Source organism: Mustela erminea, chromosome 16 (genome assembly GCF_009829155.1).
Source record: "Mustela erminea isolate mMusErm1 chromosome 16, mMusErm1.Pri, whole genome shotgun sequence".
In the NCBI taxonomy this organism is placed as follows: domain Eukaryota; kingdom Metazoa; phylum Chordata; class Mammalia; order Carnivora; family Mustelidae; genus Mustela; species Mustela erminea.
Genome location: NC_045629.1, coordinates 83,406,640 through 83,431,042, shown reverse-complemented (window position 1 = coordinate 83,431,042; position 24,403 = coordinate 83,406,640). Strand labels below are relative to the sequence as shown.

General features: G+C 65.3%; 1 protein-coding gene across 6 annotated transcripts in view; it reads left to right on the top strand.

The window, feature by feature from the left end:
• Window positions 1-24,123, top strand: part of TSNARE1 (t-SNARE domain containing 1) — a 90,773-nt gene extending 66,650 nt beyond the window's left edge. For 4 of the 6 annotated variants that reach the window (XM_032315912.1, XM_032315914.1, XM_032315913.1 and 1 more), the window contains 4 exons: window positions 5,099-5,257; window positions 14,284-14,356; window positions 15,734-16,192; window positions 22,300-24,123. In XM_032315912.1, the coding sequence (XP_032171803.1) occupies window positions 5,099-5,257; window positions 14,284-14,356; window positions 15,734-16,192; window positions 22,300-22,898 (1,290 nt within the window). In that variant the 3' untranslated portion in view covers window positions 22,899-24,123. Of the gene's footprint in view, window positions 1-5,098; window positions 5,258-14,283; window positions 14,357-15,733; window positions 16,193-16,853; window positions 18,798-22,299 lie in introns of those variants that run through there. The other 2 variants (XM_032315915.1, XM_032315916.1) reach the window with 2 other exon arrangements.
• The last annotated feature ends 280 nt before the right edge of the window (window positions 24,124-24,403 follow it).

The following is a 24,403-nucleotide window of genomic DNA, read 5'->3' as shown; positions in this document are numbered from 1 at the left end:
CTTAAATCAACATACCCTTCAGCGCAAGAGACAGTGTTCACGTACGTGTGTCTGGGAAGCCCTGATGTCCGTGATATATGAAGATCTCTGAGAAATCAGTAAGAAAGAGGCAGACAACCCATTTCAAAATCATGGAAGGGTAGAATCCTTAGGCATGTCACAAAAGGGGACATCCACGTGGCCGGTAGCGCACAGACGTGTCACAAAAGGGGACGTCCACGTGGTCAGAGTGCACGGACGTGTGCGCAGTGGGCGTCATCAGAAGCGGGCCGGGGGAGCCCATGGAGCTCAATCCCGGCCGCTCCGCTCACACTCACCAGTGCGCTCACATGGTCAGCCTCGCAAGGGCCGGGAGGCTGTGCCGACGGAGGCGTACAGATGCTGCCCCCTGGACCCTGAAATGCTTCCTGGGTTCACGCCTTCTTTTTCCTGTGACCTTGCAGTCCTCCCCCAAGTGCACAGCCCGTGGCGAGGCACCTGTGTGTTCTCCCGACGTTACGCCGAAGGCGGCTCATAGTGCTGGGAAGACAGCCAGCCTGCGGGGCAGCGGCCACATCCCTCGTGCTGGATTCCCGCATGGAGGCTGTAGCGCCAGGAAGAGCCAGCTGTCGCCTGTGGGGCCCGCCGTGTGACCTCAGAGTGTCGAGCCAGAGAAGCCCGAAACCAGAGCGGAGGGAGGTCAAAGCCAGGCCACGGGGATGGGCACGTTAGAAGCTAGAACGTTCCCCTTGGTCGGAGGCAGCGTGATGGTGGGGGGCTGGAGGGGTGTGGCAGGGTCCTGGTGAGGTTCCGTGTCATGCCTGAGGACTTTCTTCTGTAAGAATTCAGACTGTGCCTGTCTGATTTCTGGACTGCAGATGTGCTGTCTTTCAGCCACATTTTTTTTTAAAAAAGGAAGAGAACGGTCAGCAGTGTTTCTGAGAAACTATGAGAGATGAGATTATTTCCAGGAATTCTGCAAACCGCGAACAGGGAGATGACACACTACCCTCTTTAACACGGGCGTGGCTGCGACCCTGATCTCGCAGACTCCGGGGCGCCGTCTGCAGGCCCTGCGGTCCTGGGCGGGAGTGAGGGGTGCCCACCAGCCACCTTCTCCCGTCTGAGCCAAGTGCCGGCCGCGGCTTGGAGCAGGTCAGCCGACTGGCATCCGCCCTCTGGGTCGGGTCCACGGTCCGTCTCAGACCTGGTCAAGCAGAGCCAGTGGGGGCGCTGGGTGTGTCTGGGCCGGCTCCTGGCCCTCGCTGGGGACGGTCCATGGTCTGTGCTGCCGTCAGCCGGCTTGGCGCACGTTTCCGCCAGAGCGCCGTGTGTTGGCTGGAAATCCTGTCGTGCTTGCACAGGGCGGGTGCCCCGGCCTCTGGGCCCTAGTGCCGCTATGTCGGGTCGGTGTCGGAGGAAGGATTGCCGTGGTCGCGCCAGTTCTGACATTCTGGGCTTTGACGCGTCTCCAGGCACTTCCACCTGCTAACAAACGGCGTCATTTATTACTTGGGGAAATGGATGGCCAGCCTTGGGCCGCTGAACAAAAGCAGTTTTCCCAAGCCTGTGACTGGCTCACGCCCTGACCCCTGCCCTCCCATCAGGGTCATGGACGTTCCTGCGCAGAGCCCGGGGTCGGAGTGCGCGGGAAAGGGGCCCCTTTCCCAGAGTCACCGAGAACCCAGGGAGCCTGTGTGCCTCCGCCCGCCTCGCTCTTCTCACGGGAAAGCGCTCTCAGCGCCGCGGCCCAGCGGTCACATTGGTTTGTGCATTTCTTCCGCACAGAGTGGGACCCAAACCATCGGCCTCGGAGGGAGGAGAAAGCCGTCTTTGTTGGCGGCCTCTTGTGCTGGAAAACCATCACAGGGCTGTCTCCTCCACACCGGCCCCAGCGCCTTGCCAGCAAATCCCTAATCCCCAAACGGGGCCTTTGTGAGGAGAATAAAGGGGCGCTTTCTGGTGCTCTCGGGAGATCAGGTGTCCCAGCCATTTCTTGCTGCCCTGTCTTCTGTCTTGCTGTGAGCTGCTGGGGAAGGGGCGGGCCATACCTGTGCAGGTGAGGACATGCAGGCCCCTCTGTCCCCAGCTGCTGGGCCACTTCCGCGGGCCGCATCCAGGGAAGGTGGCTGTGGTGTCAGGCACATCTGAGTGCTTCTGCCCGTCGGTCTGTAGGCGTCATGGCGGTTTTTCCAGCCCCTTCTCCCAGGGTACGTGCTTGCAGGGAGCCTTCCTCTATCTTGGGCCCCGCCCGGGTGCACAGATGAGGGGCCCTCGGGGACTGTTGGGCAGACTGGGGAGGCTTTCCGAACGCCGTGCCCAGGCGGCGTTCCCACTGGAGCCGATGGGCCGGGCCAGGCCCCTGGGAGAGGTGGCCCTCACACCCCTTTCTGGGGGCGGCGCGTCCCTCGGCGTCCCCGCCGGCTTCTGCGGACGCGTCATCTTCACGTGCACCTGCTGACACAGCGAGGTGGTTCCTCCTCTCGCTCCTTTCCCTGACTCTGGGCGAGGGTGCCGGGGCGGGCGGAGGGAGGCCAGGAACCTGCCAGGTGGCACAGCCAGCGAGCGCCCTGGGCCTTGCCGCCTGGGCCGGGGTGTGAGTGCTCAGCGAGGAGACCCCCATTCGGTCCCTTTTGGCGGGAGCGAGGGTGCCCGGCAGCGCCCAGAAGGGATGCGGGACGGGTCTGGCCGGTGGAATAGCGGTGTGCTGAGCACCTGGGGCTCTGGGGCGCTTGTCCCCAGGACACTGAGGCCCCGAGCCTGCTGTGCTGGGCCGGAAGCCATGGCTCGGCTCCGTGCCCGCCCCCCGCTGCCGTCCACCCGCACTGGGAAGGGGAGGCGGTAATTGCCACCTTGGACCGTAGCGCTTGTCAACAGATTTTGTAGATCTTTTATTTTATGTTCGTTTCTCCACGTATTTATTTCTGTAAAGGCCTCTGCCGACGCTGGGGGAAGAGGTTCCGCCCGCCGTAGCGTGGTGTGGGGGCAGAACGTTGGCTTTGGAAGCAGAGCTGGGTTAGTGGGGGCCTCTCTGTGCCCCTGGGGCACCCGCACCGCCCCCTCTATACCCCAGTGTGAGCATGCCCGCCTTGCAGGTCGTGAGCCCCACTGGAGAGAGGAGCGCTGGCCTCCTGCCTGGTCCCTGCCGTGGCTCCCGGGGCTGGCCCTCGCATGGGCACAGGGCCTTCTGCAGGCCTTTGTCCAAACTGGGCTGAATTCGTTGTCTTTGTGACATGTTGGTTTCTGTGACCGGCCAAGCCTGTCGGTACGCGGGGCTCTCACCGTCCGCTGGCTGTACCCCGGGGCTGGTGCAGGGTGGGCCAGGGGGGCCGGGAGGGTGTGTGGGGGGTGGTGCTCTCCCGGCTGCCGAGGCCCTGTGACCGCTGCCTGGCGGGGGGCCCATGCTGGCCCCTGCCCTGGCCAGCGCCCTTCCCTGTGGCCCCGAGAGGCATAGGGGTGGGGTGGGAAGCTGGTCTTGTCACGAAGGGAAGAGAGTGGACAGGCCGGTGGTCGTCTCCAGAGCCTCCTTTCGGACTGCCCAGTGCGGAGTGTCCTAGAGACACGGAGCCTGCAGAGGGAGGCTCTGTGAGGGAGCGGAGGGCCAGTCCCGCATTTCAGTCCAGGCCCATTGCCCAGACGCACGGAGGGGGCTCGACCAGGGTTCGGGCTGGCATTGGGAGACCGGGGGCCAGCTGTACCCTGCCCTCTGTCCCTGTGCCAGCATGGTCTCTGGACAGGGGAAGGGTGTTGTGCTCAGAGCCAGCACCTGGGGCGGGAGTGAGGGCAGAAGAGTTGCCGAGGAGGCCCGGGTGCAGCTCGGGGGACAGGGTCAGCTGGGGAGGAAGCTGCTCCAACTGGGGGGCCGGGGCAGCCCCTCCCACGCCCCTGGTCTCAGGCGCACCGTCCTTGTGGCTTCTTGCCCCGGGGCTCCTCTGTGTTGGAGCTGAAGCCCCAGCTTCACATCCTGCCTGTTCTGGGTTCCTTGGCCTCTTGGCCTCAATGTCCTTATCTGTAAAATGGGCTCAGGGCTCTTTGCAGGGCCGTCGGAGGTGTCAGAGACAGCTGGTGGGAGGCACGGAGCCTGGGGTCGTCCGCTGGCTCAGCGCATCCTGCAGCCTTCCGTGATGCCGATCCCCGTCTCTCACAGACGCACACACACTCACACGTACACACGTGTAGCTACACACCCACACACACCCAGCCCCCATGTGAAGTCGAGCTTGGCTGACCTGGGGGTGGGGAGCAGCTGTGAGCGGGCTTTGGCTTTCTGATGAGGGAGGAGGGGCTGAGGAGGGCATGGCGGTCGTCTTTGCTGTTGCACGTTTTCCGTGGGAAGCCACGGCTCCAGAGTGGGACCCAGGCCCGCCCGCCCCCCTCAGCCCTGTGGGGTGCGCAGCACGGAGACGGCCCCCCACAGGCAGCCCTGCACGTCCACTCACTTGTACTCAGAGTCCTATCAGAGAGCAGATAGTTAATTGAAGGAAAAAGCCACATTTTATTGAATTCCAAGATCAGGTAAATTAAAGCAGTCGACACAGAATGGAAAGACATGAAAGGCCCCTGGCACCCCTCCCCCGGGTCCAGTCTCCGTGAAGGTGTGTGCGGGACGCACCGTCCCCCATGGCGTGCATGCCCTGCTGTGTGGGTGGCCACACCTCCGTTTCCACAGCCCCTGCCTGGCGGCTAGACCCTGACCGTGACCTGCGGCCGCCCCCAGAGTGGACTTGCGGTGGGCTCACAGCCCCGTGAGGAGCTGCGTTTGTGTCTGTGTGTGAGGGGGCATTTCTCAGGTGTCACAGCAGTTGGGGACACGAGGAGTCTGAACTCCAGCAGGGCTGTGGTGGGGAGCAGGGGGCTGCTGAGTGTGTCCAGTGGCCAGGCCTGGGGTGGCCCGAGGTGGGCTCGGGGTGTCTGTTGGACCTTGGTCCCTGTAGTGGCCCCACGTGGCAAGGCCCCGTGGCTGTGGGTTCTCTCCCCTCCGAGAGTGCGTGCTGGGGGCTCTGCAGATCCCTGGAGGCCCCTGGTGCTCAAAGCCATGAGCCCGGGGAGCAGCTGTGGCCTCAGCCTGGTGGGCAGCCTGGCGCACCCGCGCTAACTGGTCTGTCTCTGTTGCCGGCAGAGTCCCCGGGCCCCTTTTGCTGAACTGCCTGATGATGAAAAGATCTTTAACGGGACTGATGGCATGTGGCAGGGCCGGGAGCAGGCGCTACTTCCGGAGATCACGGAGGAGGACCTGGAGGCCATCCGGCTGCGCGAGGAAGCCGTCCTGCGGATCGAGGTGAGGACCGGCCTGCAGAGTGTGCGTGGGCAGCGGAACTGTGTGAGTGACGGTGCCACTGCTCTTGTCCCGGGGTGCTGGAAGTGCATGGGGAGCGCAGCAGGGACGCTGGCTCTGCGGACAGTGGGGCTGACCCCCCAAGCCCCCGCGTGCAGATGTGGGTGCGTTCTCTTCCCCCGCCGGCTTCCGTCTCTCCCTCTGCCTGGGACGTCGGAGCTGCTTCCAGAGGCTCCATTTCTGGATGCGTATTCTCTGAAAGTAGCTTCTTCTAGAAAAACGAGAACCTGGGCAAGTTGGTAAACTGAGTCAGTGGCACAGAACCTGTGGCTGTGTTTGCTGTCCACCGTGGGAGAAGGAAGATGCCCCCCCAGGGAGGCGGAGCTCAGCCCCCTTACTTCTGGGGCCCCCTCCCCACTTCAGCCTCTGCCTCCATGAGGACCCGTCCCTTCACACTGTCCTGCTTCCCGGAGGGGAAAGTCCACCGGCTTGTGGCCCAGGCAGGAGGTGGCACGGGGACATGGGGCTCCGCTCTGCTGAGACGTCCAGAGAAGAACCAAGCACACACACACGGGGAGCCCTGTCTGCCGGCACAGCAAGACCGGCTTTCCACCAGCAGCTGAGCAAGGGACCCGAGCACGATTGCCCCTGACGACACGGGGTGCTGGGGTCCCGAGAGGCGGGGAGACTTACTTGGCTCCTCTTTGGCTCGAGAACTCAGGTCCCTGTAGGAAGGGCCCAGCGGCTCCTCTGGCACACTGTCTGTGGGTAGTGGGGAGAAGGGGCAGAGGTTGGGAGGCTGGGCAGCTGGGTGAGGGCAGGGGGCCATGCTGTGCTTGAGGAAGGAGTCTTGTCCGGGTGCTGGAAGCTGAGGGCAGGGCCCTGGGCATAAGGACATGGGCGGGGTGAGGGCGGCCCCTGGGAGAGGCCAGGACCCCCTGAGCAGGTGAGCACCCACCTCTGAGAGCAGACATGAAGCGGAGGCCTCCTCACACGAGGAGCCCCTGTGTGAGTAGGGTACCTCCTGCACTGGGCAGCCCAGGCCTGTGCCCTGCTCTAGTTCTCTGTATGGTCACTAGGCAGAGGGTGGGTTTTACCAGGGCTGATCAGCCCACCTTAGCTGAGTGGAATAGGCCTGGGGCCCGGGCCCCCCAGGACCTGGGGTAGTGTGGGAGCTGCCTGAATTCAGCCAGTCCCTTTGTGGCCCTCAGAGCCTCGGGGTGGTCAGCAGGGGGGACCACTGTGGCTAGGCTTGCGGGAGCTAGGGTCTCCACGTGTGGCACAAGGGGCCGTGGACGCATGGTCAGCCCTTGTCTGTGGGTCTGTCTCCCAGACTGCATGGCTGGCCCTGGTGACGGAGGCTCGCAGAGCAAACAGGGAGGGAGGGGCCCGCAGTGCCAGCCGGGACAGGCTGGACCCCGGGGGACAAGTGGGCTGCCCCAGGCCCCCACAGGGCTGGCCCAAAGCCCAGCTGCTCAGGGTCTGCGGGGCCGTCTGTCCAGAGCTACAGAGGACAGCAGAGAGGTGTGGCTGCCGCTTGGGGATGTCTGTGGGCGGCTCACACGGCCTCCCCCGTGCCACCGAGCGGGCTGCTTACCACCGGCGCGGTCTGCCCCCACCTCCTTCCCTCCGTCCCTGTCAGTCCCGCGCCTCCCCTTCCTCTGGCTGCTGCGGTGCTGTCTGTCCACCAGAGCCGGGCCCCCACGCGGGTGTCTGTGCCCGTGCCCAAACCCCGGGCCGCAGAGCTGGACGCACCGTCCCTCCACCCCTCGCTCCCGTCCTGCTCTGTGGCTCGTGCTCCTCCCGCGGAGCCGCTGGGACCTGTGGACGGTGACTCCGCCCCGCCCCGGCCGGGCCCGCCCCCCTCAGCCCGGCTCTACCCAGCTCAGCCCCGCCCCACCCCGCCCTGCTCTGTGGCCCCCCACTCCTACTAACCCTCCACCCCCCAGGCGGCTTGGCCGCTTCCAGGCTGCGTTGGCACAGCTGACCCCCGGCCTGGCCTCAGCCGTCCTCCGTCCTGATCCCTGGCTTCGTGGGCCTGGGCGCTGCAGGCTTATCCCCCCTTCCCCCAGTGCTAGCAGAGTGGCCTAGGGCAGACCCAGGCCCCCGTGGGTCTCAGCTTCCCTCCTGTGGGAAGTGCCGGGCCACTCCCATGAGGGCTGCCGGAGCGCGTGGAGGGTTGGGAGGAGGGCGGCAGGGCCACGCAGTGCGGCCCGCCTGAGACACCCCTGCCCTAGACGGGATCCCACACTATCTGCAGTTTGGGCTGGTGACTAGAGCTGGGAAGGAAGGCACCCGTGGGCAGGGGGAGCTCTGGGGACACCACCCGTGGAGAGCAGTGCCTGGCAGCTGCCCCAGGGGCGACTGTGCTCCTGCAGAGGGGGCCGGGCCAGGCTCTCAGGACACGTCACCCCCTTCCTGAAGCGGGAGGCCAACTCCTGGGGCCCACGGGGCCTGAGCCCTGGCTCGTCCTGGGCAAGGTGCATCTGGAGGGGCATCAGTGCATCTGGGCAGGAGTCAGAGGATGGGCCCCTCCGACGAGGAGTGCGGGGGGCTTGAGGCACGGCCCCCCTTCTGCCAGGCTAGTTCCGGGACCTTCTGGGGCTGCTTATTCTCACCTCTGATTTGGAAGCAGCTGGTCTCTGGACTGAGCCTAGGGTCCCTTCCTGACACTGGTCCTCAGTGGGCTGTGACCTGGGTGACCCCAAACCTCCCGTGGCCCTGAGGGGCTCAGTATCAGGGCTGCTGTAAAGCGGGAAGGGCCGCTTTCACTTTTTCCGCTCCACTCGGAGCTCAGGCTTTAACTGCACGTGGGTGGGAGGAAGCAGGACCGCAGAGGCTCCCCATTAAGCTGCCTCCAGAGCTGCCGGCCCCCCAACACCGTGGGCTGGCTGGTGACTGGCGGTGGGCAGCTTTGCCCCCAGGCCTGTGTGCCAGCCCTTGGTGGTCTGTCCATCCACCACAGCTGTGCTGGAGCCCCACCAGTGGCCGGCTCCTTCTTCTCTGTGGCCTCAGTGCCGCCTCCTGGGAGTCCGGCCTATGGGGCTGAGGCCCCACTTCCCGTTCCCACTGACCGTGGACCCTCGTCCTGTGCTCTCCCCAGCGGATTGCGCCCCGCAAGGCCGTGGCCGGTCTGGGCAGAGCTGGCCCCTTGGGCCGCAGCTTCTCACATCCCTTTCAGCCTTAGGTCCCCTCTCTGAGCCCATTCCCTAGCGCTGGGGACCCCCTCCGAAAATGGGCTGTGGGCAGCTGCCTCTGAAAGCCTCGACTGAGCCCCTTGTCCAGAAGAGCAGAAGGTATGTGTCCAGGGCCTCGTGCTCCAAGGCCGCAGACCAGGAGGCCCCTCACTCCTTTCTCCTGGGAATGAGGCTGCCGGGGAGGGCGGCTAGTCCGGTGTCCTCACAGCAGCGGCCAAGCCCATCCGTGGTCCAGCGTGGCCTGCCGCCACCAGGGCAGTCCTGGCAGAAAGGGAAGTCTCGCTGCGGAGCCTGGGGGGTTGCTGTGGTGGTAGCCGGAACTTCCTCGTCCCCATGTAGGGAGGGGCCGTCTGGCCTCTGTCCGCTCTTAATGGCAGAGGGGAAGTGGGGGTCTGGCCCAGGTTCGAGTCCTGGCCGTGCCGCTGCCTGGCCGTGAGAGCGCCTAGGGGTCTCCTGGGAGCTTCCGTTTCTCTGTAAGACGGGACCGTGGTCTTGGGAGTTGTTGAAAGGCTTAACGGAACCCAAAGAACCTTTGTGAGCCCACAGGTGACCGTGCACCGCAGAGCTGGGCTGCCTCCGGGGGTCTCACCTGGGCAGAGCCAGATCTGGCAGTGGGGGGTGGGGGTGGGCAGGGTGGAGCTCACTGCTGGCCCCCCAAGCCCCCCAGCCCCTACCTCACCCCTCCCTGGGAGCTCCTGGAGGGCCGTGCCCCAGTTCACACCCTGCCGGGCCTGGGGAAGGTGTGAACTGACTAGGGGTTCACCCCAGCAGGAGGCTTGGGGGTGCTTCTGTGACCCAGCAGCAGGCAGCCCACAGCCTCACCTGGGCTCTGGTGGTCAAGGTGGTTACGGCGGTGCAGACGTGTGGGGTGCCGCTAGGAACAGCATGGCAGGTGGGTTGGGGGTCCCCCTGGCCCTCCGGCACCGACCTGGGAGCACACACACTTCCCTTGGCCCTTTCCGCCAGCTGCCCTGGCTCTCTGAACCAGCTGGTGCCTTCCTGCCCGGACCCTGTTCCTGTAGACGCTCCAGCACCTTCCTCCTGCTCTGTACCTTCCAGTCTTGGTGCAGGTGTTGTCCGTCTGAAATTCTGGGCTCCCCTGTGCGTCGTTGAACGTACCGTGTCACGGACCATCTTGTGATTTTTCTCTGTGAGAACCGAGCCCGTGGTCGTCGCGGTGTCCTAACCACAGAGGACGCATGACATGATGACTGTCGTGCAGACAAATGGCTGGGTGGAGACGGGTGGGGGGCGGAGGGATGGATGGCGCGCGGGCAGCTGCACGGGGGCCGGTGGAGGCGTGAGCGAGGTTTACGTGGCGGGCCTCCCGAGTAGGGCTGGGACTTAACGAGGAGGCTCCGTTGCCTGTTTATACGCTGCTTTATCAGCCCTCACAACAGCCCCGCGAGAGTGAGCGCTCCTGTGTTCCAATTTTATCCGAGACGATGCGGAGGCTGAGAGAAGCCGCGTCACTTGGCCCCGCGGCGCAGCGCCAGTGTGGCAGGGCGGGGCCTCGAGCCCGGGCTGCGTGACTCAGGCGCAGGGTGTGCTGGTGGCAGTACAGTCCGATCCCCGCCCCTCTGTTGGCCTTCCTGGGGCGGGGGAAGTGTGCAGGCAGTCCCCAAGGTGTGCAGGGCCCAGGGGCCGCTACCTAACTCTGGCTGAGACCCAGAGGGTGGGGCAGCCGAAGGGTGGGGCAGCCTGTCCCCTCCCAAGGCCGTGGAGGTCCAGCGGGACGGGCCGCGCCTCCAGCCAAGGCCAGCACCTAGCAAGCTTGCCCGGCTTGGGTCTGGCTAATGGAGCTGGGACTGGAATTGCGTGTCCATCCACTCCTGGCCTGGGCAGCCCATCGGGCCTGACCGCCGGCTGTGCCCCGGGCTCCCCCTGCCGAGCCTCACCTGATCTCTCCTGTGCAGGCGGCGCTGCCCACTCCCTCTGGGGTGGTGTCGCCTGACCCAGCCCAGGAACTGCTCTGTCACCACGGCTACGTGGCAGGCCCAGGAGGGAGGGGGCTCAGGACGAGGGGCCTCCGCAGGGCAGAGCCCCGGGGTGCCCTCCTGGAGGTCGGCACGGTGCAACCGGAACGCAGGGGCGGGGGTTTGACGGGGCTGATGACTATGAATCCGTGAATAAATCAGTGAAACTGGGCGTTCCGCTACCTGGAACGGTCGTGCTCATAGGCTGGCGGTTGCCAAGATCCTAATTATAAGAAGAGCTGGTGTAATGGAAAAAGTGCTGCGGTGTTTCCTTGCTTCTCATTCCTGACGGCGAGGGGAGCGCGCAGGTGCACTTGCACACACGCCTCGCGGTTTTCCCGCGCCCCGTGCAAGGCTGTTACTCCGCGGTGCCAGGAGAAGAGGAGAAAGAAGATTCTGTGAGAGCTTTTAATGAGTTCTAGTTTTAGAAGCAATCAGGAAAATAATTGCATGATTTAAACGTTTACTAAGTGAAGGTGTTTTGCGTTTTTCCATGTCGCCCACTCTCCCGCTCTCCTGGGCCACCGCTGGCGCCGCCTGCCGTCCCTGGAGGGCGCTGTCCTGGGGCAGCTCCGGGGGACTTCTGGGCCCCCAGTGCGGGCCCACCCCCCCTCAGGCCCGTGACCAGCCTGGCTCCGACCCCCCCACCCCAGAACGAGGACCGGGCTTCTGCTGGAATATGGCCCCCACCGGGGCTCCAGGCCCACATGTTTGGCGTATCCTCCAGGGGAGCCCAGGAGTTGGGTCCCACTTGCCCTTGGCCTTGTTCTCCAGGAACCAAGGCGTGCCCAGGGGTCCAGGCACAGTGACCAGAGGGACACCGTCCCTGCCAGTGGCCTGTGCCCAGATGTTGCCATTCTGCACGCTCCCTCCGGCTTGAGGCCACCCGTCCACACCTCTTCTGTCAGGCCCTCCCTCGTGGCAAATTAGCAGCTCTGTCCCCAGAGCCAGCCTTGTCTAGTTGTCCCATCGATGCTGCAGACGGTGCAGACACCCCAGGAGGCCCCAGTGACGGGAGTGTCTAGCAGGAGGCACACACCCCGGAGCCAGGCACCCTGGGTGGAGAGCCGTCCATAGGGCCCCACCTCCCCACTCGTCCCTGGAGCTGTTGGGGGGCCCATAGGCAGGGGCTTGCAGGGGCCTGCTGCCTGGGGGTCCGGGAGGGGTCTGCAGCCCCAAGCTCACCAGCCCTTCCCCATAGTCTGTTTCCCTCCTGAGGGCGGCCCCTCGCGGCATCCCTGTTGTCCCGCCGGGTTCATGCAGCCCTCGGACCTGGCAGACACCAGCAGAAGCACGTGGGGCCATGGAACACTTGCTCCACAGCACCCTCCCTGCCCGCTCCTTTGCTGAGGGAGACTGGGTCCCTAGCTCAGCCGTGGCCCTGCGTGGGAGGAGATGGAGTGATGGAGTGCATGTCCGTGAGTCCTGCCCATGTGGGTGACACCCCCGTGTATGGACTTCCGGGTGTCGTGACTGCCAGGGTGCCCCAAAGCAGTGAGGTCTGGCTTTGTAGTGGCCTGGGGCAGGCCAGCCCAGACTTGGGCGTGATTACTGGCGCCAACGTTGATTAGTCTCGTGTCCTCGGGAGAGATCCTCGACCTCTTGGTGACTTGGCCTCCCTGTCTCCCCAGGCCTCAAAGTGCGGTTACCGGCAGGCGTGCTCACATACAGCGTGGGGAGACCGAGTCACCTTAGAAAGGCTCCTACGAGTCCCAGAGTCCAGGTGCACCCAGGGCCAGGCTCAGGGCCCCCTAACAAGCCTCCTATGAGGGAGGCCTTGGTGACCAAGCTGGAGGTTGGGTGTGATGGCCTGTGCCGGGCCTTTGACAGGGCTTAGGTGGAAACCTGGAAATCTGGGCAGAGAAGCAGAGTGACTGAGGCCCTCGGAGCCTGCAGTCTTTGTTTCGTGACCTTGACGTCTCGGCTTTAGGGTAGAGCCTAGGTTTGGGCTCCCCGGCTGATGGCCTCGCTCAGAAGGCTGTGATGACGGGGAGCTTAGAAGAGGGCCCAGGCTCAGGGCCACCCAGCACCCTCCGATGGTAGATGGATGGATGGATGGATGGACGGACGGATGGATGGGTGGATGGATGCTGCCAACCTGCAGAGTCGAGACCCACAGGCTTGCCAGTGGGCCGCCACCTTCCCAGCCACGGGCTGTTTCTACCGAGCGGCTGTCTGCCTGCACTGTGGCTAAACCCGTAATTGAATTGTGAGCGACAGTACGTACAGGGTTAAGATCGTGCTAATTGCTTCATTTCCCAGAACACTCCTAAAAAGAAATGAATTTCCCCGTCCTGTCTTGATGACCCTTGTGGAAATCGATTGAGGTTCCAGAATGAGCTGCAGAGAGGGTGGGCCTGGGGTCGGGTTCCCACTCCTGCCTCCCCTGCCACTCTCACTGGCCTGAAGGACTCTTCCCTGAGTCGTGCTCGGCCCTGGCCATGGACCGGGCTCCTGGGAAGGAAGCTTTTGTTTTGCTTACACGATAGATGAGGAAATCTGGCCCTGAGGTGAATGGTCTTGTGCACAGTCACCTGGCCGGCGGGTGGAGGAGTTGTGCCCTGCAAAGTGGCCTTCAGGGAAAGTGTGGCCTTGGAGCCAGTGGGCACAGGTGCCAGTCCCAGCCATCTCTCTCTCTCAGAGGCCCCGCAGGTCACGGACCCCCTTGAGTGTACACAACCTTTACTGTCAGATGGCCGTTGGGACCTGGCCTGAGGGGTGCTGCCGAGTATGACAGTGTTGTGCGACGTGCCCCCAACACTGCTCCAGGGGTGTGGCCACATCCCTCACAAGCGGCCCTGCTACTTTGCTGGCAAATGCAGATAAGACAGTTGGGCCACACGGAGGACGTGAGACATGCTTACGTGGGATGCCCCAAACCCTCCTGGTGCAAATCTCTCCTCCTTACCATGTTCATGGCTTCATGAAGCCACTCAGTCTTTCCATGGGACTGGCGTCCGTCCACCGCCCACCATCCACCATCCAGCATCCATCTTTGTATCTACCTGTCCACCCTTTAATTCGCTGTTTACCCATCCGTATGTCCGTCGTCTGTCTGCCTTCCACCACCCGTCCATCTGCCACCCGTCCACCCGTCCACCCATCATCTCTGTCCCGACAACCATCTTTCTATCCATCCGTCCACCCATCCGCCACCCACCCGTCCACCCATCCATCCATCCACATATCCATCCATCCGTCTGTCCATCCATCTGTCCACCCATCCACTATCCATCCATCCATCTGTCCACCCATCCGTCCATCCATCCATCCGCCATCCACCCACTCATCCATCCGTCCATCCATCTGTCCACCCATCCGTCCATCCATCCACCCGCCATCCACCCACTCATCCATCCGTGTGTCCATCCATCATCTCTCCACCTGTCCGTTCTCCATCCCCCATCCACCCACCATCCACCCAACTCCTCCAGGATATATCGAGCAGCACTTGGGTGCTGGCTTGTGCCAGGGGCTGTGTGTTTGTGGAGAGGGAGAGAGACCCTCCTTTACTCGAGGAGCCTGAGAGCAAGTACGGGGAGCGAGGTGTCCCCAGGGCTGACAGGCCTGTAGGAGCTGCAGATGGTGTTGGCAGCACTGCTCTGCACTTGACTGTAGCCCCAGGGGCCAGCCCTGGTCATCTCTACCCCGTGTGGTGCCTTACAGCCAGGGATACCCAGGGACCTCGGGGTTTGGCCTTGAGTCCAGGAAAGAATATTCAGATCCCAGACCTATCTCTGCCTCGTCTCGGGGGTGGTGGCCCAGGCTTGCTCCTGGTTATTGGCTTCCACCCAGCACTCCCTGACGACTGTGCCCTTGACCGCTGCACCTAATGGCCATCCTCTTGTTTCCACAGAGTGACTTGTTGGATGTCAATCAGATCATCAAGGACTTGGCTTCCATGGTGGCAGAGCAAGGAGATGCCATCGGTGGGTACCCATGCTACACTCTAAGCACCTGTCCCCCATGGCCACATGCCCTTCCCCCCAGGTGTGGGCAGGCTGCCTCCCAGACAAACGAGAGCCAGGGAGGTTCTGGAGGTCTGAGCCTCTGCTTCCCTCTCTGTGTCCCCGGTGTCCCCAGCCCCTCAGGAAGGCTGGGTTTGGGGAGGCTCTTGCAAGAGGGTGGCCCACCCTTTCTGCTCATTGAGGAGTCTGGGCCTCCATGCCTCCCGCCCTGGGCCTTCCTCCCACCCAAGGACTTTCCAGGGTGAGGACAGACTGCGCTGGGTGTGTGTGGGGGGGTCAAGGCTGCAGCTTGTGACCCAGCAGAGAGTGCTGCACACGTGGAGCCCAGAGCTGCCTTGGGGTTTCCATGCCTCAGGAAATGTGTGTGGTGGGGGCAGGGCTGCACCAGGGGTGACCCGGCCCTGGTCTCTGTGTTCCCTCCATGTGAGGACGTTGGCCCCACCTAGCCTGTCCTCTCTACCCAGGTGGCCACGTGGTTCTTCGGCTGCAGCCCTGAGTGCCTGGGAGGCCAGAGGGTGGGGGGCATGTAATAGGAACCGTGCGTCCCTGGCCCAGAAGCATGGGGCCGACTCCTGGCCCTAGAGCCACTGGCTAGCACCGCCAGCTCCCAGCCAGCCTCTGTCACCCGCTCCGTTCCCAGGTTCTGAAGTCTGTGTGTGTCCTGCTCCCCGCGGGGCAGCCCAGCCATCACCGGCAGGAGAGGAAGGGACTGGGGAGGGCGGGGCCTGCTGCCAGGAGGGCGGGGCCTTCTGCCCAGCACGTGGGCCTTTCACTCCTTCTCAGAGCCTGGGCTGCGCAGTAGAGCCGTGCTCTGGGGTGTGCTGTGGGTGCCCTGGCAGCCCTCGCACCACTCCCCCCAGGCCCCTGCCTGCCTGGGCTGCATGTCCTCCTGCCTCGCACCCCTGTCGGCCTCAGCGTGGCTGTGGCCGCTGTTCCTACCTCCTCTGACTGCCTCTGGGTGGGGTGTGCTGAGTGTTCTGTCCGCTCCAGATGTCACCCAGGTGGTCATTCAGTCCCAGGGACAGACTAGTTGGGAGGGGCAGGTGCAGAGGGGGCTGAGTCGCAGCCACTGTGATCAGGGCCTGGGGACCTTAGAGCACCTGGAGTGGGGCACCAGGGGCCAAGTGCTGCTGAGACCTGAGGACCCCACCGTGTGCTGCTGTGGGCGGTCTTACTGTGCTGGGGGATGGGCAGGGGCCCGTGTGCCCCTCTGCAGGGACAGTGGAGGCCGTGAACTTGGTGTCACTTGGCTGGGCCCGGCCCCAGCCCGCCTGTCCCCTGCCCCCCTAGCTGGCCACTGGCCTCTGCCTGCCCCTTCAGCCTCTGGTGCCTTTCCAGGGTCCGGCAGCAGCAAGGCCACGTGCCAGCAGAGCTCCAGCCCTGAGCCCGCCGTGGCGGCCCCACTGCCCGGGCTGGGCTGTGTGTCCCCGCGGCAGGGCCCCCACTCCCGCACCAAGACACGCAAGCCCAACTTCAGCCCCCAGGAGACGGAGGTGCTGGTACGGAGGGTGACGCGCCACTACCCGCTGCTGTTCGGGGCGCTGCGGGGCCCGCGCTCGCGGAAGCACCGAGCGTGGAACAAGATCCTGCAGGCGGTGAACGCGCTGGGCCACTGCCGGCGCGCCCTGGGCGACCTGAAGCACAAGTGGCGGGACCTGCGCGGGGCGGTACGCAAGAAGCTGGCCGAGCGCCCGCCGGCCCCCGGCCTCCTGCTCACCCCTGTCGAGCGCATGGTGGCCGAGACCTTCTCAGCCCCAGCCCCCCCAGGCGAGGGCCAGGCCGCCGAGCCCCTGCCAAGTAAGTGAAGCCCCTGGGCTTGCCCCCGTGCTGGCGGTACGGTGAAGGGCCCCAGGGAGCGGGACCCTCAGGGGAGGGCTGGGGGCCTGTGGGTCTGCCCACCGCCCGTGTGGTAGCTCTCTGCTTCCAGCTGGGGAACTGAGCCTGGGGTCAGAGAGGGGGCCCATTCGCCTGGGCAGCTGAGGAGCTGGGGATCAGAGCCAGGTTCCTCCTGGCCCCAAGCTGGGAGCCCTGCTGGGGGTCCCCCCACCATGACCTAGCACAGCCGAGGGCCTCCAGAGGCTCAGGGAGCAGAGGACAAGGGGCCACGCTTCCCTCCCTATCCCCACCTGGGGCCACTCTCCCGATGTGAGGGAGGGGACCACCCCTTCCCATGCTCTCATTATGGGGGCTCTTCTCCCTGGGGTCACTCAGCCCCCTGACCAGGGCAGTCTCCAGTGGCTCCCTGCTTCCCAGGGTACACGGACCCTCTGACTCTGAGCCCATGTGCCCGTCTGTAGGGCCCCCCTTTGCTGGAAGTTTCTGTACCTGGTAAGGAAGGCCTAGGGGGCGTGATGGGGTCTTCCCTGCCACGCACAGCCCCCTCCGGCTCCCAGGGGTGCTGGCTTGGACTTCTGCTCGCCACCGCCTTCCATGCCTCCTGCCGCTTCTCCTCCTCGAGATGCCTCGGAATGTCCCAGTCAGGCTGCTCGTGGCGGCTGCACCCCTGCTCTCGGCCGACACAGACTCTGCTTCCTGAGGAGCTGTTGGACGCACCTTGGGGATGAAGCTTGGAGCAGGCCCAGCTCTCCTGAAGGCCAACAGTGCAGCACAGGACTCAGCCTGCACACAGGCACGCCGGCAGTTGGCCACGGCTTGTACGGACCCGGCGGAAGATGTGGGTGGACACGCCGTTCCCCGGCACTGGCCTTGCTCGTGGGCCTGGGGGACGGCACGGGATGCAGCCAGCCTCTCAGGCCAGGGGAGGCTGCCACATTCTCCTAGAGACAGAGCCAGACCCGGTTTTGGGGTGCACACTGGGGTGCCTGGGCCCACCCCACGAGTCCCTAGCCCTGCAGCCCAGCCCGAACTTGGTGATCGTGTTGTTCCTGAAGGTCGCTGGTGCTGGCTCAGCAAACTGGCTAATGGTGGGGTCCAGTCCAGCACAGATGTCCCTGCCTGCGCAGCTGGGCCGGGAGCCCCCTTCCCTAGACCCTGCAGGCTCCGGGCTCGCCTCCGTCACAGTGGCGGCTGACTGGTCCCTTAGTGATGGGAGCCCCTCCTGGGGTTGTGCATCCTGGGCTGACTGTCGCCGAGCGACCGAGGGCGAGGGAGTGGCCTGGGGCCGGATCTCCCTGGCAGGGCTGAGTGTGGGTCAGGGAGGCGGCTGCAGACCCTGATTCGGGGCAGGAGGCGGTGGCAGAGATGACTGCGGCGCGGCACACCAGTTCTTCTGTCTGGGTCAGCGGTGGCCTGGTGCCTGGGCAGCGGGAGGCCTGCAGGGGCTCCTCGCGGCCACAGAGGCTGTGGATAGCCCCTTTGGCAGAGTTGGGGGCCTCCGCAGGGGCTGAGCGGGCAGCTCTCTGTGCTTTGCACCCCTGCTGTCTCTGAATGTTTGGGGAGTGGTGCTGGCAGGAGGTTCTCTCCCCCACAGGCCTGGCCCAGAGTCTGGGCACCCTGTGGTCTCCGGAGCAGAGCCCCTGCGTGGGAGTGGGGGTGAGCAGGGGGCACCTGTAGATCTGCTCCGAACAACCAGGGGTCTTTAGGAGGGAGCAGAAGTGGTTCAGGGCAGATGAAGCATCAGAGCGAGCAGGCCAGGTGGTGGGGGGCTGCCCAGTAGCCCCTTGGGGAAGGAGCCGGCTGTGGGGGGCGGGTCTGCTTAGTGTGGCAGCCCAGGGCAGAGCCGAGTCCGATCTGGGGAGCGCTCTGTGGGCTGGGTATGTTTGTTCTTGGTCCGAGGTGGGCTTGGCTGTGGGCTCGCTCGTGTCTCCAGGCCGTCCCTTGCCGTCAGAGCTGGTTCCCAGTGTCCCCAGGGCCTGTGCTGGAGGCTGACCAGACTCGGGCTTTCTTGGAGCCTGAGAGCAGGGTGCAGGGCGGCCCAGGCTCTGTCCCCGACACTGCAGTCTGTCTGTGCATGCAGGTCGTCACTCCTGTCTTGGGCGTCCGTCTCTAACCTCCGCAGGGGGAGGGCGGGGTTGCCGCTGCCCAAGGCCTCGGGGTGCGAGCTGGCTCCTTGGCATGTCCGCGGGGCCGAGGCAGGACCAGGGGCCTGGGTGGCCGATGCGCTGCCAGTGCTGCAGGTGGGGGAGAAGCAGGGCTGCCCCAGCACGAGAAGGGGTAAAGCCCTCCTTGCTCTCCTCCCAGTGGGGCTCAGCCTGGAGGGCTTGGGGGAGGGAACCCCGGAGGAGACAGCCGCCCCTCAGAGCCGTCGCCGGGCAGAGGCTGGGCGTCCCCTGCCACCGCGCTCCGCTCCGGACCGGACGTGTCGCGGTCCAGGGAGACGGAAGAGAGCAATCGGGCTGTTTCTGCCCCCGACGACGTCCTTGGAGCCTGGAGTCCTGTCACCTCCTCCTCGGAGGAGCTGCGTGCTCGCGGCAGCCGGCGTCCCGGCCGCTGGTCTGCGAGGAGAGAGGAGGGCGCGGTGTAGACCCGTCCTCTGTCGGGATTCACACTCAGCTCCTGCCATGGAGGACGTCGCCGTCTTCACTCACCATCGCTCTGTGTGTCTGCGTGGCCTGGCCTTGAGCTCCGAGCGGGTCCAGTTATGAATTCCGCGCGTGTTTTCACCGCCGGCATCGCGGCGTGGAGTGCTCCAGTGTCCTAGGGCTGCCCTGGGGCGCGTGGGGGTGGCTCGACTGTGCCGCCGGTGGGACAGCTCAGCGCCACACTGACAGCCCTACCCGGCGTGTGCCTGAGGCCCCACACTGAAGACCGAGCCGGTTGGCCACGGTCCGGAGACCTTGGGCCGGCGCAGTGCTGCCGGCCCCCTGCGCCTTCGCTCCCAGCCCAGGCAGGGGTCCTCCCCGTGGCTCCACGGGACCCGCAGAGACAGGTCCCCTGCTCCTTTCTTCGAGGCAGGGGCCGTGGTCAGGAGCAGGAGGACTGGCCCAGGGCACAGAAGAGTCACAGGCCAGGCCTCTCTCCGGGCTGGTCTCTGTCCTCTCCTGAGTGAGATGCCCCTGTCCCTAGGGGCGCCTCCTGATGGCTCTGGTGGCCAGTGCCTACGCCAGCCAGGTGGCCCAGTGCTCTTCCCGGCTCTGGAGGCTGGCCTCCTCGCCTGGTCTCCAGTAACGCCAGCATGGGGCCTCTGTGAGCCCGGGGTGGGGCAGCAGCCCTCCAGCCTACTCCATCTCTGGGCCTGGGCTCCCCAGGCATTGCCCTTGGGGTGTCCTCAGGGTCACAATCTGTAATTCCTTCTGTTGTCTTGATTTGCAGATAGTATTGAAGCCAGCCTTGAGGCTGCATCCTCGCACACAGAGGTGGCCAGCGAGCTCCTGGCTGGAGCCAGCCGGCATCAAGTAAGTCAGTATGAAGGGACAGGCCTGGCTGGCCCATGGCCCCCTCCGTCCCGTTTCCCTGGGAGGCCTAGGCCCCGCCCTGTACTTGGGAGGGCGCGCTCACAGGATCTTCTCAGAGCCAAGGGGGACTGGTGCTGCGGAGGGAAAGGTAGGGCTGCAGGGTCTGCACCCCTGCCGAGGCAGGTGGCCCTGGCCTTGGCCCAGCTGGCTTAGTGGAAGTTGGAGGGCAGGGAACTGGTCGTAAATGTGAACAGGGCCCGTGTGGGGGATCTCACTGCTGTGGGCGCTCAGGAGCGTGATCGCCAGGCTGCCTCTCCAGAAAGCTCTGTGGCGTCTCTTGTGCCCAGATGGGCAAGCTGGGTCGGTGGGTTCTGTCCCCTCCTCTGACCCTCCTCTGACCCTGCTGCCTGCACCAGCCGCCCAGGCCCCTGTGTCGCTCGGGGCTGCCTCTGGCCGGGCTCTGGTCTGGGCGGCCCCTTCTTAGAGCCATCAGAGCCCGGCTTGGGGCAAGTTGGCTGCTCAGAGGGAGTGACTGCATCTTCTTGCGATGGGGCTTCGAGCAGTCCTGGGGGCTGATGGCTGGGCCTCTGTGCGACCCGCCGCTGCCTTGTGAGCGCATGATGGGGCCTGGTAGGCTTCGGCCTTGATGCAGGTGGGCGGAGGGCCGGGAGGCTGTGCCCACTCCCTCCTCACCGCTCACTGGCCCTTTGCTCCGCGCTGTGCTCTGACACTCAGAGATGGACACTGTAGAGCCTGTCTCTCCGCGAGGGAGCATCGCAGGGGGAGGGTGGAGTGGACGGGCCAGTCCAGTGAGAGGAGGGCTCTGGGCCGCTGGGGCAGGCAGACTTTCCCGGGAAGGCGCGCGCTCCATCTTGAAGGCCAAGTAGTGATTGTCCTGGTGGAGGGGGCGGCGCGCTCAGAGGCGGAGGCGGAGCCACCCAGGCCAGTTCAGGATCCGGGGGCTGGAGTGCGAGCCCCGTGCGCGGGCCGCGGTGGGTGGGAGCAGGGCACAGCACCCTGGGGAGAGCGAGGCCTGTGATGCCCTCATTGCCTGGGGTCCCCGGGAAGTCACAGCTGGTGTCGGCTTCCCGTCTCCTGCATCGGCGGCCCTGGAAGGAGAGAAGTCGGGCTGACGGACAGCAGCCCGTGAGAGCGGGTGAAGAACCGGGCTGGGCCAAGGTCTCGTCCGCAGGATGGGAGTGGAGGCAGGCTGACGTCAGCTCGGGGCGCACCGCCTGGCCCACGGCCCGCAGCTTGCAGCATACAGAGGGCAGCCAGGCCCTCCAGCTGGGGCCTCTCCGCCAGGCCTGGTCCTTCTGGGGCCCTCCTGGAGTGGAAGGTGCAGGTCGCAGATGACATGCAGGGCAGACTTGCCCGAAGCTCAGGGCCCGGCGTCCCTCGGACGGGAGCTCTTCGAACGGCGGGGCCTGCGGGCGCCCTCCCTACCGCGGCAGCTTGAGAGGGAAGCACTGAGCCGGCCGGTGGCTGCCTCTGGGAACCGCCGGGGCCGGCCGTCGGCGGGATCGGCGGGTGCCAGGACCACACGCGAAGACGGGGCCGTGAGGAGGAGGAGCGGCAGGAGGACGTGGAGGCGGCGCCGGGGGGGCTCCTCATTGGGCCCAAGCCCCACCCCCATCCCGTTCCCGGGGAGCCCACTGGACCCTCTGGTGACCCGATCCCTACCCCATTTCTGCTGAGGAGCGGTAACACCTGTGCCACAGGTGAGGCGAGGCAGGCCCTGACGGGAGGCGCGGCCACACGGCTGCCGCATGGGAATGTCCCGCTCATCGCCAGCCTGGCGGGCAGCACGGGGCCCAGGCCCAGGCCTCAGGTCCAGGTTTTCCCTGAGAAGTTGGCCAGTGTCCCCCCACCCCACCCCACCTGACGAGAGAGAGGGTGACGTCCCTACATGCACGCGTTGGGGCCGGCGGTTCCGGGAGGAGCAGGGCTTCCCAGCTCTCAAGAGGCTGCGCCGTGTTGCCGCCGAGGCTCTCGGATTCCTGTCCGGGACTGGTCCTCCTGCCCTGGGGAAGCTCTGGTGCACCTTCCCCTCCTCCCGGAACACCCACTCGTCGGAGGACCCGGAGAGCGATGGGTGGGGGCCTGGATGGGTGGAAGGTTGGATGGTTGTGTGGGTGCACAGAGGTGTGAACGGAAGGATGTTGGGTGGGCGGTGGGTGGGCGGCCGGTGGGCGGCCGGTGGGTGGGCGCGCGGACAGATGAGCGTACGGAGGAGGAGAGAAGAAGGGAAGAAGACGGTTGGATGTTGGAGGAAGAGACCGGCAGGTAGATGAGTGGGTGGTATTGCAGTGGAACAGGTGGGCAGGCGGGGGGGGACACACAGCGGCCAGCTGGCTGGACGTATGGACAAGCAGCAGGGCACCGAGGCTTCGCAGTTCCAGGCTGACGTTAGGACCTCAGTGTTGCTGGATGAAGACTCACCCCGTGAGTCCCCCTAGTTTCCTCGTGTGGGTGCTGCTGCCCACCACAGAAGCGCCCTGCAGACCCAAGCAGCTCTGTGTGCAGAGGGCCCCTTCTGTCACCTCCGCCCTCCGATGTGTCGCCCCATCATGGCTGCTGCGGCTGACGTTTCCTGTCTCCCTCCACCAGCGGACGAGGACGAGGACGCCCCCAGCGGCCTGTGGCTACCCCTGCGGACCCTGGAGGAGCCGAGCCTGCTGGAACCCGAGCCCTCGGACCGAGGAGCGACGATCCCCGCGCCTACGTCCTCGCCCTCCCCGCCGGCCTCTCCGGCCTCCCCAGCTCCCGTGCCCCCTGTGGCTGCGTTCCCAGGGGCCCTCGGGCCCTTCCCAACCCCCACCGCGCCACCCCCACCCCCCGGGAGGCCCGCGGGGGAGGCCTCCGAGTTTGAGCAGCGGCTGCTGGACTCGCAGCGGCGGCAGGGGGCCCTGCTGTCCCGCTGGTCCCAGCAGCAGAGCGTGCTGATGGCCCAGCAGAACCGGCTGCTGCAGAGGCTGGCGGAGCAGAACCAGCGGCTGGCCGACGGCATGGAGGCCCTCAACCGCACCCTCGAGAAGCTGGTGGAGGCCTGCCCCGTGCCGGGAGCCTCGCCCCCCGTCGGGGACGGCACCCCTGCTGGCGGAGCGGCCCGCGGGCCTAGCGGAGGCTCCCGGGGCAGCCCCCAGCGCCCCCACCCGGGCCTGGAGGTCTTCTCAGGGATGATCCTGAAGGTGGAGGAGGAGGTCTGACCCCCGAGGGTGGCACACAGCAGGGACTCCAGCCCTTCTGGGAGGTGGGCTTGGGGGCAGCTGGGCTTAGCTGGGCCTCCATGGAGCCAGTCAGGATGAAGGACACCTTCATGGGCATTGCCTGGGGGGCTCAGTGATGTGCAGGGAAAGGCTCTGGGGCCGGCCCGTGGGTCCTGGGCAGACGTCTACTCAGGGACCTTATGGCTGGAGGAGGCAGAGGGGCGGGGCCGAGCCCAGCCCCCACTCCCGTCCCGCGCTCTCACCGGCTGGGCTGCGTGCCTTGGAGGACAGCCGCAGGGGTACAGCGTCCCCCGACCTGGATAGCCCCCCTGCAAGCCGCCGCCTCCTCCTGCTTGTACGGGCTCTGTGGGCCGCGCTCCGACGCGTTCCACGATCCTGCCAAGGGAACCACGTCCTGCGGGCCTGCTGTCATTTCTCCCGGTTTTAGATCTGTGGTGTGATAGACACACGGACACGTATGTGGGACTTGGTACTGTATTGGGTGGGATGCTGTTTTGTACCTCCTGATTTTCTCGCAAAGAAGTTATTTTTCTTACATAAGCATAAAATAACCAAAAAAGAAAAAAAAAAGGCAGTAACCGTGCTGATGATGCCCGCCAACCCATGAGACGAGCCCGGTGCTGTTCTTGCGGACGGGCTGCTGTGCTCAGCCCCGGCAGGGAGCCCCGAGCGCTGGCGGGGTGTTCAGATCTGCTCCATGGGCGACCTGCCGCACCCGTGCTAGGGTCCCTCAGGGAACTGGTGTCCACCCCTGGCCCTGTCACATGGCTGCAGCCACACAGCTCCGCAGGGGCCAGCAGGAGAGGGCAGGGCTCCCTGAACCCCAGGTCCTCGCTGGTCCTGGGCCGCGTGCCCTTTGCCCATCTCCGCTCGGCTTCTTTCTCCTGACCGATGTGGACAAAAGTCTTCTCCAGAAGTGGCAGCCTCAAGTGTTGGCGTGGACGGGACGGTGTGCTGGCTCCCGGGCCCCAGGGAAGCCCAGCATCGGGGAGGGTCAAGACTAGTGTCCCCAGCACATTGGGCGGGACCCTACTCCGGTTTTCTGTGTTCGCCGTGGCGCAGCAGCGCGCCAGTAACTTCGTCTCAAGAGCGCGCCATCTCTTCTCTGCTCCCTGCGGCGTGGCCCAGCCGCCATCCCGCCCCCCACCCCGTGGGGCTTATGATGCCATGGGCTGCCCACGGCAGCCTCACTCCGACGGCCCCTCCCTGGGAAGCCTCTCCGCTAAAACCGCAGGTCCGTGTTCATGCCGGCTCTTAAGCCTTGTTCACCTTCGCTCCGGATGGAGGGTGGATGTTCCCGTCCACTAACAGATGCCCCCAGGGGGTCGTTCACTTCCGTCCTGGCTGTGAGCGCCGCTCCTCTGCGATGCAGGCTGACACCTTCAGTCTCAGACCGAGCTCTGATCCCGGTCACTCGCTGAGCCCTGTGCCTGGTCACCTTCTAGATGCTGACCCTGGTCCCACACTGAGCCCTGATCCTGGTC